Source organism: Electrophorus electricus, chromosome 7, assembly GCF_013358815.1.
Source record: "Electrophorus electricus isolate fEleEle1 chromosome 7, fEleEle1.pri, whole genome shotgun sequence".
NCBI lineage: Eukaryota > Metazoa > Chordata > Actinopteri > Gymnotiformes > Gymnotidae > Electrophorus > Electrophorus electricus.
Genome location: NC_049541.1, coordinates 4,996,722 through 5,011,350, shown reverse-complemented (window position 1 = coordinate 5,011,350; position 14,629 = coordinate 4,996,722). Strand labels below are relative to the sequence as shown.

The 14,629-nt window shown below is 43.2% G+C and overlaps 1 protein-coding gene across 8 annotated transcripts in view; it reads right to left on the bottom strand.

Annotated features, from left to right (window-relative positions):
* Positions 1-14,629, bottom strand: part of svilb (supervillin b) — a 40,741-nt gene that overhangs the window by 9,557 nt on the left and 16,555 nt on the right. For 6 of the 8 annotated variants that reach the window (XM_027025053.2, XM_035528751.1, XM_027025046.2 and 3 more), the window contains 15 exons: positions 11,019-13,325; positions 10,194-10,364; positions 9,924-9,961; positions 9,686-9,750; positions 9,406-9,542; positions 8,624-8,719; positions 6,687-6,945; positions 6,433-6,519; positions 4,916-5,609; positions 3,086-3,698; positions 2,243-2,375; positions 1,899-1,943; positions 898-978; positions 462-609; positions 197-292 (listed from right to left, as the gene is read on the bottom strand). In XM_027025053.2, coding sequence (XP_026880854.2) covers positions 197-292; positions 462-609; positions 898-978; positions 1,899-1,943; positions 2,243-2,375; positions 3,086-3,698; positions 4,916-5,609; positions 6,433-6,519; positions 6,687-6,945; positions 8,624-8,719; positions 9,406-9,542; positions 9,686-9,750; positions 9,924-9,961; positions 10,194-10,364; positions 11,019-13,325 — 4,970 coding nt within the window. The remainder of the gene's footprint in view (positions 1-196; positions 293-461; positions 610-897; positions 979-1,898; positions 1,944-2,242; positions 2,376-3,085; positions 3,699-4,915; positions 5,610-6,432; positions 6,520-6,686; positions 6,946-8,623; positions 8,720-9,405; positions 9,543-9,685; positions 9,751-9,923; positions 9,962-10,193; positions 10,365-11,018; positions 13,326-14,629) is intronic. The other 2 variants (XM_027025047.2, XM_027025051.2) reach the window with 2 other exon arrangements.

Genomic DNA, 14,629 nt, shown 5'->3' with positions numbered 1-14,629 from the left:
CTTTGTAGAATCAATACATGAAACATACCAAAAAAAATAAAATAATAAAATGCTCAGTAGTGCAGTAGTGGCTTTTGAGGGATGTGTGTGTGTGTGTGTGTGTGTGTGTAAAGACTAAGTGAATAAGAGTTAGACAGTGAAAGACGAAGGTGAGAAGCCAGTGGAAGAACTAAAGAGTGAGTGAATATGGATTTACCCTCTTGCGGTTTAGAGATAGCCGGTATGCTGCTCTTGAGCTTAGCAGAGACTGGAGACAGAATTGGACTGATCACTGCAGAGGATGCAGCAAGACCTGAGACAGAATCAAGGTCAAGTAATACATATTAAAATCTCACAGGTGGATTTATCAATTAAAAGAAGCAAAAAAGGGTGGCTGAATACAAGGCTCGTATCTAAACTTTCATAGAGCTTGTGGCCTTTGGCTTCGGCTTCAAAAGGTAAACACATGTGCATGTCCCAACCTTTCTTCACCATCCGAGCAGCAACGGTGTACTGGGCAGAGTCATTTGCCACACCCCTTCCCGTGCTTTGCCACGCCTCCTCTCGAGTGGAGATCATTTGCTTCCGCTCCTCAATGGACATCTGCCCCTCCCCCTCTTCTGACACTCTCTGAACAGAAAATACAAACTGGCATTAGAAACACCGAATCATGGATATAGTTGGCCTGAAAAGCGTGCGTCACCGTGACAGCATATGTGGCAAGAGGTGAATGCCAAATCTTAGTTTCATTGTTGTCTGGAAGCAAGAAACGAGAGCATCTATCCATTTAGGAAAAACAAGCCCTTCACCAACACAAATGCAACATGCTTACTTAACCAACATTTACACATTTCAGTATTTATCCCACAGGGGGAAATGAGACGCGAAATGCCCCCTTACACAGACACTGCACCTTACCTGGCCTGCGGGTTCTAGAGACTGGACTGTGGGGCTAGATGACGCAGGAGTGGGAGAAAAGGTGGAAGCAAAAACAGGCTCCTAAATACAGAACACGGAGTGAAGAGGGGAGAAAAGACAGGTGAAAGCAAAAAGCACTAAGGAACCAGAGAGAGAGAGAGAGAGAGAGAGAGAGAGAGAGAGAGAGAGAGAGAGAGAGAGAGAGAGAGAGAGAGAGAGAGAGAGAGAGAGAGAGAGAGAGAGAGAGAGAGACATATAAAAAACAGAATGGACAAAAAGGTGAGAAATGCACACAAAAACGAGAGATGATGAGAAACGGAAAAAGCACCAGAAAAGTCGGCCAAAGCCCAACACATTTAGCCCTCTGAAATCTATAACGGCAACAAAAGGTTTTCCTGATCTTGCTTTTAGCCAAGCGGAGCTTTAGAAGCCCTATCCACACATTAGTCACACACAGACAGTCAGAGTCGCAAACATCACAAACGCATTCAGAAAAGGAGAAGAAAGCAGGCATCTACACCAGCCAGAGGGATGAAGGGTAGCGCCGCTGCTGTTAGGTAAATGACCATAGCCATCACTATACACATGCTTGTTGGTTTCCTCCAAAGCCGCTTGGGTAATTGCGGTGCGACAGTCATTGAACAGCTAAAACCACACCGTACAGCCATGAGTTTGCACATTTGCAATTAACCAAAGTGAGGTTCACAAGTTGAAACAGTTTCAACAGAGGAGCCGGTTTGAACCCAGTTAATGGCTTCAGTTCAGGGACGGACGGAGCGAATGAGCAAAAAACAAAAAATATCAAAGTGGCGGCATTTCAGAGGACAGCAAACAGCCAAGTCACAGCTAAGCTTCAAACAGCATCTCTGTACTACAAGGAAAGGGCCAGTCAACCTACAGTGTGGAAGAGGAAGCAGAAAGCACTGCAAGCACATTTGTAAAAGACCACTATAGCCACAGCCAGTACCGTAGTCAGTGTAGTTCACATTGATCTGTCTTACCCAAACCCTCTCAGATGACGTGAACTCCTCAATTGCCCTTTCTTCCTACAACACACAAGGAATGTATGTGTGCATAAGAATCTGCTGGATCACCATGGTTGTTATGGTTATGCTTAATGCAGTGTTGCACATCACTCAAGCAACTATATAGTCCTAAATAAACATTGCCACAAATGCAAAACTGCTTTCACAGGACATAAGATGTGTAGCTAAAAGGTCAGTCTGCCACAATAGAACGGCAACTCTTGTGTTTTGCGCCACAGATCCATGGCTGGTCACGGCTCCGCAGATCCCTCACAGTTGATTGGCGTCTGCTTTATTAGGACCTTTAGCCAGTCACGTACCTTCTTGAAGCCCTGCTCCTCCCATATCTGGCTGCTCTTCTCACTGAGCGACACCACTTCCTGCACCACTTCCTGCTTCTTGTTGATCCTATTCCTCCAGTCCTCTTCGCCGCTCTTTTTCAACAAGGCTAATCTGAGATTGAGGGAGACGTGATGTTACACAGACTTTATAAAAAAAATTAAAAAAAAAAAAAAAAAAAAGGCCCATACCCAAAATAATATTGGTGGACCTTTTTCCCCCCTTTGAATGATCTGTAACAGCATATCACTGCCGTACAGTAAAGGACCTCGGGCTGGATTTTATCGCATCGTTATGTTCTCCTAACAAGGCCATAGTTCTTCAGACAGACAGACAGACATTCTCCTTTCCGTTCTTCCACACTCGTCATAAACAACGGCAGACGCTGCACACTAAAATAGCAAGCCCTCAACGACTCGACGGAGGAGGGAGGAGGGTGGAGGAGTGCTGACCCATATCCATTCATCAAGTGGGGACACAAGGAGAGCACCAGCACAAACACACCCACAGCCCATCCGGGGACCAGGTACTGTGCAGCAACAGGAACAATCCTCTATTTTTAGAGTCTCTTTGCAGCAGTCTGCCGGCTGCTTTCCCCAGCACATATTAACTGTATCGTTAGGCTTTATAGACTGTCGATGGGCCAGCCTTAATCTAGGTCATGGGAACTGGCTCATTATTTTTCCCATTCAGTGATGGCACATTAGAGGCAAAAATAAAAAGCTCAAAATGAGGGCCAAGTTCCACCCCAAAGCTCAGTGCACTGAACACCCATCTGCACCTGGCTCTATTCTACATGATAAAACACACACGCTCACACTCACCTTTCTCTGATGGACATTGAGGTCATGGTGTCCGGTTCTTTGTGGGCCACAAGCTGATTATCAGTGGAAACAGGGAAGTCAGAGGGGTGGAGGCGACCCGGACTGACGCTCTCTTCCAAGGGCGAGGCACCTCCCGGCTGGACCTGGGATGGGTGTAGAACGTACAGCTGGGGTTTCGGCGGCGTCTGCGGGGGGGTCTTGGTCTGGGAAGGTATGTAGGAATATGACTGACAGGGGGCAAAGGCCTGTGGCTTATGCTGCCCCTTCGCTTGTGTCTGGTGTTTGGCTTCTAGGGAGTCTTGTGCTGCGGTTGGTGGAGGAGACCGGAGGTCCGTGTATGGATGGAACAGAGATACAGGCTGGTGGTCAGGGTGGAGCTGCGGCTGGGGTCTGGGAGGAGTGCAGGGTGAGGTCTGACTGTAAGGTTGGGGGTGCGGTAGTATGTGAGTCTGGGGGGAGCTTTGGAAGGCTGGGGCCGCGTGGGATTGAGGTGGTGTGTATGGTGGTGTGCGCTGCAGGTATGGGAGCGTGTGAGAGGCAGCATGTGAAGAGCTTCTGGAGGAAACTGCTGCAGTGCTCACAGTACGCACTGGAAGAACAGTCTCAGGAGCATCTATGTAAAAAAATAAACAACAATAAAAATACACGATATTCAGATCCGCACAGTCAAAAAAAAACCTAAAATGCTGCTCAATTCAGCTGTGTGACCACTGCTCTGGAATTGAGCTTTTTCAGAAATACGCAACACTGCTCATCCAGTGAAGACTCTGAACATCTCTCAAAGACCATATATATATGCCTGCAGTATAACATTCAATCATTAAACATTTTCATAAAGACATAAGGGTCTTACTACACATCAAAAACATGCTGATCACAATTACTAATGGCAAATGAAGCATCCCTCAAAAACCATCACACCTCATTTGCCCCAGTTGTGCAGTGACGCATGGAAATTTGGGGCACTTGGACCCTAATGCTCAATGAACATTCTGTGCCTGGGAATAAACGTATGTATAGTAGCGTGCGCAATGCAATGTGTCATGCAAGCACGTAAGCAGCAACCTACATTTTAAGAACACCCCCCCCCAGCAGAATTAACATGAAAAGCATCAGCTTCATTCTCTACTGAGAGTCAACATGTACACTGCACATTTCTGGGTACACACACAATCAGCCCTGACAAGAACTGTCTTCCTGTATTCATGGACAATTTCAGTAGTATAAATGAAACCAGTACAAAAGGTTTCCATTACACTATTCTGTTGGTTGTGTGTGTGTGTGATTATATATATTAAAAAAAAAACACACGGTATTACTACGTTTCCCGCTAACATTCACCTCATTAATTTTTCCTCTCTCAAAATGAGTCAGCTGTGAAGGCAATTCCACTCATTCTCTCACACACACACACACACACACACACACACACACACAGCAGCGAGATCATCCTTCGCAGCTGACAGTAAAGCACTGAAGAGAGAGTAACACCCCTGCCAAAAGCCTCTGGCCTCTTTCACACCCGCATCATTAGTCCTGTTCAAGATCCTCCAGCGCAGACAAAGAAAAGCGCCGGCCCGGAAGGTCAGTAAATTATGCTAATCCCACCCAGCCTGGCAGGCAAAACCCAACAGGCCAATCAGAAAGCAGCCAAGCGATGGACCGGGCAGCCAAGTGTGACAGGGCATGGGGCACATGAACGCCTGCCGGTCACACACACAAGAAGGACCCCGCTGAGGAAACACCGCTCCCCACCCAGCTCCCCAGCCAAGCCACGAGCCAGTTCATTTCCTTCCTTTCATCTTTTCTGTCCCCCTGCTCATTCCTCACCCGAGACGACGGCTTGGGGGCTGCCGGCAACTTCCACCTGAAGAGCGTCTGGAGAAAGGGGACCTCCTCGGGGGATGAGCGTCTTCTCAGTGTCTCTCTCACAGTTCTGCTCCTGCACCCCGTCGCGGTCTCTCTCCGGCTCGTTCTCCCTCTCCTGCAGACGGCTCTGCTCCACGCCCCCCTTGTCGCAAGCGTGTGAGAGGGTGTGTGGGAGTGTGTGCGTTGTGGTATGCGCGCGACTGTGCTGAGGGAAAGCGCGAGTGGACTCGGGATCTCCTCTCTCCGCAAAGCCCCTTTCTCTCCACCCACTCTCCTCCTCCTGCTTCTGCTGATTGGTCGATACCGCTGTAGCCACACCCTTGCCATATGCCGCTCGGCTGAGGGCATCTGATGCGGGCGGAGAGTATATTCTAGGGCTGTGGGTTTCTCCACTCTCTGTAAAGCTGAAATATCGAACCCCTCTCTCATAGGCTGGAAGCTTATTGTCAGCCAGCTGATTGGCTGAGGGCTGACTGGGCAGAGTAGCTAGAGGTGGCGTGAAAGAGAGAGTCGTGGACATCCCCAAGCGGACATCTCCGGCCATTGCCATAGAAGGGCTCGTCACCGTGGCAACAGAGACCTGGGCAGTGACCGTAGCAATAGACCGGACCAATGACACAGGGAGAGGCTCCAACTTTAGACTGCTACTCTGCAGCTAGAGAAGGGGGAGAAAAGGAAAAAAAAAAAAAGAAAAAGACTGAGTCAGAAGGAAAAGCACCGAGAAAAAGAGACACATAAGGCAACCATGGACATAATCGTAAAGATTATTACCATCACCTCAATACCTATTCACATCTAAATTTCATATGAAAAGATACACAAAGTGCATCATACAGATCATATCAAACAGGCATGATGCATACAGCGCTTAGATGGCGGATACAGGTGCAGCATACAGAAACAGTCTCTACAGCAAACCCCACGTCCCACTTTCCATCCCTACTTACTCCTGCAACGTGCACACTACATGGCTTGCGAGCATTACTCAAAAAAAGAGGCCACCATGAACAAAATTACCGTCATTACCGTCCACAAAATTTTTCTTAATGTACAGAAAATACACCTATGAACAACCTTTATTGAAATATGCTAGCCATTCATTGATCACTTATTTTACATAATAATCAGAGGGAGATGGAAAAGGATAAGTGAGACTTGGATATCATGGGTTAAGAGAATTGCACAAGCACATGGGAGAATGTTTAACAGTTACCAAGACTTATTCAGTGACTATCCAGGTCTCAAACCAGCAGAGCTTTTTCCCACCAAGACAAACACTACAGCCCTTCATGTGAAATGAAACAAGACATTTTTTACCAGGCCATGAGCTGATGGAAACGTCACTGTGCAACCAATAAGCAGTGCGTACACAACCTAAGGATGCAAAACTGGTTGGTCCAGGCATTGACCAATCAGAAGCCATTATCGAGCAAGACTCACAAATGAACCAAATCAAAAAGAGGTCAGTATTGTCTTACTTGCTCGACCAGAGATGGCACTACAGAACCATTAGTCACAGGAGCAGGGTTTACACAATCTGACGGATCTACATCCTGCGTTAACTCCTGTAAAATGGACAGCATTTCTTTATACTCATGGTCTCGACCAAAGGAACAAACCCTCATTCTTGGAAATTTCAGATGAAATGCATGTTTTCAGAGGAAAGTCACACAAGAGCTTTAAGTGTTTCAAATCCAAGTTGTGGCCGAAAAAAAAAATCTGTTGTCCTCACCTGGTCCACCTCACCCTGTGTAATTGGCTGAGTCTGGAAGCGGGTATTGGCCCTGCGTAGGCGTGTTTCGGAACGTGCGCCCTCAGCTGGTTGGGGAGGAGCTTGCGACAGACGGTTGAACAGAGCCATTTTTTCTGTTAGGCTCAGAGTGGATAGGTCTGGCTCCTCTGTCCCTGCTCGTTCTGCTGATCCCACCTCTCCGGTCGGAGCCGCCTCCTCCTCCCGAGGTGCAGAACCAGGGGCTGAGGAGGCCTGAAGACTGGGAGGTGAAATAAACATGACTTACATATAACAAACCATTACATGCTCCAAGTTATGCTTCACAAACTACAAATATATATATATATATATATATATATATATATATATATATATAATTTATATATTATATATATATAATATATATAAATAAAATATATATATATATATATATAAAATACATATATATATATATATAAAATACATATATATATATATAAAATACATACATATATATATATATATATATATATATATATATATATATATATATATATATATATATATATATAATATACATATATCTATATATATCTATATATATATATATATATATATATATATAAAATATACATATATCTATATATATATCTATATCTATATATATATATATATATATATATCTATATCTATATATATATATATCTATATCTATATCTATATATATCTATATCTATATCTATATCTATATATATATATATATATATATATATATATATATATATATATCTATATCTATATATATCTATATCTATATATCTATATCTATATATATATATCTATATCTATATCTATATATATATCTATATCTATATCTATATATATATATATATATATATATATATATATATATATATATATATATAAAAATGAAAGGTGTCGTAATTATCACAGGACCCAAGAAAATGTCTTGCCTGTGTTTTCGTTTGCAAAGCAGTTCTCAGATTCAGAACACACACATACCAGCAAAAGAAACAATGGAAAAAAAGAAAATGCACTGCAAAAACCAAATGAGAGATACTGGACCCAACAGAACCGTAGACGCTGCACCTGGCTCACAGCACGGATGCATTCAGTTAACTAGAATTACAATACATTCAGATTTGCAAATTTCACATACTTCTTAATCAGAGAGAATTCAATATATTCCTATTTGGGTGTATTCGTAGATGGGGTCTTTTGTTGCAGAGAAATAGTTTGGGCTTAGCTTTGGTAAACAGATGACAATTAGAGCCTGGACAATGAACTTTTCAATTCAAATGAATGCAAGAACAAACACACTTACACTCAAACACACATTTGCTGCGCAGACACCCATTCTCTCTCAGTGGCTAGAGTCTCGACATTTCACCCTCTCATTCCCACCCCCAAAACACAGAAAATGTTCCTCTCAGTCTTGCATGTGACTGTAGTTAATCTGGGTGTCATTATGAGAAAACCCTTAAAATCTCCCCAAACATGCAAGCGCACACTTAAAATTTAAATAACATAATGAAATACATCAAAACGAAGACTTCTCTCTTCATATTCTCAGTATAGAACAGTAAAGATAGGATTCCAAGTTGACAGTACAGCATTGCACCAACAGAGGGTAGTGTGGAGCACAAAATTTACCACAAAAACAGAAGAGGGGGGGAAAAAAAACCAAACACTTTTCAATTAAATTATTTATAGGTCCTGGGGAGTTATTCATCTAAACCAGCCAACTGGGCAAAATTGTTTCAGCAGTAACGTGAATATGAAATGAATCAGACTGGATAAAGCCATGATGCAAAGAAAACAAAAACCACCATAATACAGCATGGCACAGATTCAATTGAACCCAACTAAAACAAAACAGACCAAAAAGCACGCCTTGAAAGCCCTACAATCCCATGCGCAGACAGACAGACAGGTACCTGAAGCTAGTCATTGCGCTCCTGACTACTGTGGGACTGGGAATTCCGGGGGCTGTAGTTTGAACGATGACGATTTGGGAAGATGGACCAGGAGAACTTAAAAGAAACATTCCAGAGAAATCACAGTGACACGAGAGACACAAACACCACAAGGCAAAATAAAACAAAACAGTAACAATAATAAAAAAAAAAAAAAAAAAAAAAAAAAAAAAAAAAAAAGATAGAGGTCACAGCAACAGCAAAGGAGTCAGAGATAGTTTCAAGCATAGAGACATCAGAGATATTAATGTAACAACACCTTTAACAAGATTATCATATTCCACCAATAAATCTAAACAGCATTACAAATAGCATTTACTTGTGGTCTTAAATAGCCACATACTCATCTCTGAATATTCCAGCATCTTGGAAAGACATGCATATAGTCAATTCACACATTTATACAAAATATCTACTCTGCTCATTTCAGTGATGAAAGTATTTTACAGCTTCATTGTTCAAATTCGACCAAAACCTTCTGCACTAATTGTCTACAGTCAGTTCAGTTTTTTCCAAAATAACTGCCTGCTCAGCTCAGGAAGAAGCATAGAACACCGACAAGTGAGGTTAAATGACGAGACAACAATAAGAAAAAGATGAAATCCAAAACTAAAATGCATGATTAACCATTAAAAGAAAAGTGGCAGTTTTTCCAAAGAGCTGTTAAGTCAAGAGACTTCCAAGAGTGTCAGAAACACCCACAACCCCATGTTAGTGTCCAGTAATGATATTAGGGAACTTACGTGGCGGCAATGACTACTTCCTCCGTGGTGACGGGCTGGGTTCGTGAGCGGTCCTGTGTGCGTCTGAACCTACGTTCCACTGCTGCATTACGGGACCGGGGTTTGGGAACACAACCTTCAGAAGTCTTCTCAAGTTCCTGAGACATGTCAGCATAAATGAGGAGGTGGGGGGACTACTCTACCTCAAACATGACACTACGGAAATAATCTCTCTAATGTGACTAATTTTTGACTACACATGTTCAGGAGAGAATGTGTGTATAGACCAGATTTCCCTTACCCTGAAAAGTGACCTCTTAGCTGCAACACTCATCTTTGCTCGTTCATCTAACTTCTCTTCATCTGCTAACAAGACACATTGCTTTTATTTCTAACGAGATCATTGTTTTTACTCAAGTTGTTTTTTTCTTTTTCCAGATTTGTTCACTAATGCTCCTCCTGAAGTCAATGTTTGTTACATTGATATGGTGAACATGAGTACTGGTATGACTAACAGAATGCCGTAAAGCCAGGCTCACCTTGCGTCTTCTGTAGCTCTGTTGGACTTCGTCGAGCCCTACAGGAGAAGAGCCAACAAAAATCTAAATGACAAGTGATTATCCTTTCACTCTGATTAACACGGTCATTACTACTCCATTTAAAACACACTTAGAGAATTTGAGAACAAGGATCATCTTTATAGTGGGAGCCCTGGGGCAATGACCTTGAGGTACGATGCTGAAAGACAAAATGAACCCAGAGCTATAAATGGACTAGTTTGCATTCAGTGGGTACGTGCCTGTACATACCTATCAGACTCGAGCCTTTCAGCTGATGTGATTGGCTGAGTCCTGAACCTTTCAGACGACTTCCGGTCATCACCAGGGGAGATGTAAAGCCTCGGCCGGCGGGGCCCCCCCTCTCGGTCGACACCCCCAGCTGCATCTGCTTCCATGGCACCTGGTTGTGCCTTAGATTCCCTTAGGCAGAATAAGATATTTTTTAAAAAGTTTTCACCAATGAATTCCCATCAAACAGCAGCTAGTTACAAAGCCCAGCGTCATGCAAGAATGAACAACCATCACACATGATGAATTTCATAATCATGCAAATGCTCAAAAAAAAAAAAAAAATCTATGAGCAACACAAATATTCAGTCAAAAAGACAGATATTCTGACACCAGCAGGATTCATTAGAGCTATTCTTATGATTTCTCAGGATTAGTGATCATGGATTATGAGTACACACAGGATTTTATGAATCTTCAGTATCTCATACTGCAGATTAATTCAGAAATCAAGTTATAAAAGCGAGAATAAAGCAAGATGGGATTTAGGTTAAACGTTATAACAGCCTATTAAAAAGCATACCAATTTAATTATACATTTCAGGACATACCACAGCTTGACAACAATAACAGAAATAAAATGTTGGTTAATAACCAATTCTGTTTGTGGAGGTCTTAATTAGTATATCCTTAGTAATTTCTTCTGACAATATTAAAATCACCAGCACAAGCTAGTTAACATTTCTTTCTGGCAATGTCAAAATCACCAGCACAAGCACGGCATGAACCACAGTCTCTATATTAAAAAGATTAGTGGATGTTAAGATTCATGGCTCGCCCACATACAGTTCAGGCCTGCGACCAAGGGTACTCTCCAGGTAGGAATGTCTGAGCTTTGCCACAGAAACTCTTGTATCCAAGGCTGGCACTTCACCATTGGCAGTTGCAGTCTCTCTGGTATGAAGTCCCAGCCCTAGTCCCATAAGAGCCTCACGACTAGAAGATTTCTCAAAACTCTGTAATGCTACAGACGGGTGGGACACTCCAATGTCTGACATGGAGCGGATCCGTATTTTTGGTTTGAGGTCGCCTCCATCCCGATTTCCTCTGTGTCGTGCCTGAGGGAAGGACGAGCCTTTTTGTAAGTAACCACCTGCTTCTGCCAGTCGCTGGTATGGAGATGGCTCATTGGTCTGCTGCTGCTGCGGGGGTGTGGTATCCATGGCTTCCAACAAATCCAGATTCTGCTTTTTCCCCCCATCATTTCCCTCCACTTGATTACTTGGCTGGCCAATTGAACCGACTTCACCATCTGACTGGTAGATTCTACGTACCCTACGTTCTTTCCAATCATCCTCTGATTGGCTTATCCTTCTGCGCCTAACATGCCCATTGCCATCCTCTGACTGGCTAATCCTTCTTCGCCTACCATTACCCTCTGACAGTTCCTTTTGAACAAACTTTTGAACGTTTGCACTTTCTTCAGCCAACTCAAATAGATTCCTGCACTGCTTCTGTGCCATCTCACTCGACTCCTTTGTAGTCTGTCCAATCTGTCCACTTTTGACCTCCATCTGACGAATCCCTTTATCATCTCTGCCATGTGATACACTTGACTGACTGATCCTGTTTTCAACTTGCATCTCTGTTTCTTCAATTTGTATAACTCCCCCATCATCCCTATACAACCATTCCTCACTGCCAGACTGCCCAGTCCTCCAAACAGAGTGTCCTTCATGTTGCTGAACTTCATCTAACCTGCTAATTTTACTGCCATCCCATCTCTCTCTCTCTTCTAACTGGTTCACCCTTCTGTGGCCATGGCCAAACGTTTCTCCCATCATGCTCTTCTTTCCATCATGTCCTTCACTTTCTTGTGACTGGATGATTCTTGGAACATCTTGACCTGCTCTTTCCTGCGAGTGGCTAATCCCCTTTTCCCTTTTACCTCCTTGCTCCCCTAACTGAATGGCTCTCCTTTCATCATGCCCTTCTTTTGGCTCCAAGCTTCTGACCCTGCTTCTTCCTCTGCCTGCTCCCTTATTTACCTGCCCTCTTCCCTCTTCGTCCTCCAATTGCCAGGTCTCCCTGCTTCTCTGACCATCCAGATCTCCCTCAGTACACCTCCGCAGGCTGCCATCTACACTCCTCTGCCTACGTCGGATTTCAGAGGGCAACACAGCCTTTCTGCTCCTCAGCAGGCCTTCTGGGGGTGGAATGGCCCTGGATGCTGCTCGGCCCTCCCTCGGAACTGGTGCAATATGACCAGGGCTGGCTCTTCGCCTGCTTTCTACTCCCTCCAAGCTAGACACAGCTGTGTCTGCAGGCTCATTGGCTGCAAGCATTTTTGGTGGTTCAGGCAAAGGCTGAGCAATATTCCCATTGGGAGGTGCAGATGTATGGCTTGTTTGATAGGAATGAGCAGGGTAGGGAGCATGAGCATAGGCAAGTGGTGCAACATCAGTAGGTCCATAAGCTGGGGGCTGGCCCTGAGAATACCCTAAAACAAACTGCTGAGGTTGTCTAGATGGTGGAGACACATACAGTGCACGCTCACATTTAAGTGGAGGTTGTTGGGCAGGTGGGTGTGTGGCACTGCTCACAGAAATTGGTTGGTGGGTGTCCTCATATCTCAATTCATGTTCTTTGGCATCTCTTGCGTGAGGCCAGGGTTTCTGAATATCCCTGTACTCAGTACCATAGGGAGGTCCATATGTTTGAGTGGGTTGTTGAATGTCACTGAACCTGGGTGAAGGTGGCTGAGTTTGCCTATAGTCTGGTTGATGACCCATGGCTCTATGTACCCCAAGCCCTCGGTCATAGTTTACAGGATCCAGATTTAGTGCGCCTTGGTAGTTCTGAGGTTCTCCTGCTGTACATGGATATCCAGGTGATCCTGTACTCTCAGTCCATTGGTATTGTGGATGCTCAGCACTCTGTGCTCGATGGTAACGTAGGGACTCCATGTTCAGATTCTGCTGTTGGAGTGGAGGTTCAGCACTCCGTGTACGTAGCTGGCTTGTGGCTTCAAGGTGAGGGACTGAGTACGGAGGAGTATCTGTAGGGTGGCGTCTGATAGAAGAGGCATCTGACCCTAAATCAGATGCACGCCCTAAGATGCTCTCCCTTGCTCGCCTCTCCTTCACTCGTATTCTTCATGAGAGGAAAGAGAAATATTAGCATTCATTTAATTCAAAATTTGAAAGCTCCAGGGGAAAAACAAAAACAAAAAAACATTTTGAAAGAAAACTTCACCATAAAACATTAGTTGAGCCAATATTAGTTCAACCAAGTGCAATTTTCACTAGAAAATGTGTCATTATTAAAGACCATTACAGGAATAATCATACCAAGAGCAAGACCTGTATACTACAGTAACCCCAATTCCTTAAAACCTAACCTGCAGAATACAATTTACCTGTCTGCACACATCAGAACAAGGTTTACCATCCATTCAGCCACCGCAAACTATAACTAGATGACTTTGCAGAGCTGTTTTGGTTCTACAATGCAGCACATTAGATTTAAAATAAAATGTTCACTATGAGGTTAAATTGCAGCTTTAATTCAAGAGTTTTTACCTTTATATTGGGTGAATATGGGTAATTAATACTGTGATTACATCATTAATTACATCCTGCATGGAACTGCTTTAAGATGCATCTGGCCTCTCAAAATGAGGAACAAAGGTGTCCATGACAAAGCAGTCCATCAAAAAGTTAATCCACATGAATAGGCAGACAGAGCCAAACAACAAATAAACCTGACCTTGAAAACGACAGCAGGGCATAACCAAAGAACACCTTCATTCATGAAGGCAAAACAGACCATTATCCAGGACTGGACATCTAGATTTGTGAAAGACTATGATAGAGAAACAACAGCCATCATTTTAAACACTGTAAAAGTGAAAACTAAAAAGGCCATGTAGGCGTTTGCTCGATAGTGCAAAGAAGTGTAGGACCAAAATTAATTGACAGATGGATTATCATGTTCCAGGGAGACTGAATTAGGAAAATGTGGATTAAAGAATTGGAACTGCTCATGATCCAGGGCTTAACAACTCATTTGGTAGAAAGGAATGTATGGCTGCCAGTGGAAATAACTTGTCTTTACTGATGAAGACAGCAGCAGAAAGACATTTTAACTGCTCAGCTAGAACCAAAGATTTATTAGATGAGAGACTCCTAAAGCAAATTGGGAATGTTTGTAACCAAGTATTAAAAATGACAATTCCATATGGAATTGCCCCATTACATATGGTCCCATAAAACGAAAGGATTATGAATAAAAAGGAATTCCTTCATAATTTCACCCAATATAGATGTCAAAACCTTAAAATTAAAGTTGACAATATGCACTATAAAAGTCACCATTATATTCTGAAGTTTTCTGGAGTACAAACATAAAAAACAGATGTTTAAAGATTGCACTCTAAAATCTAAGTTTAGGGTCAA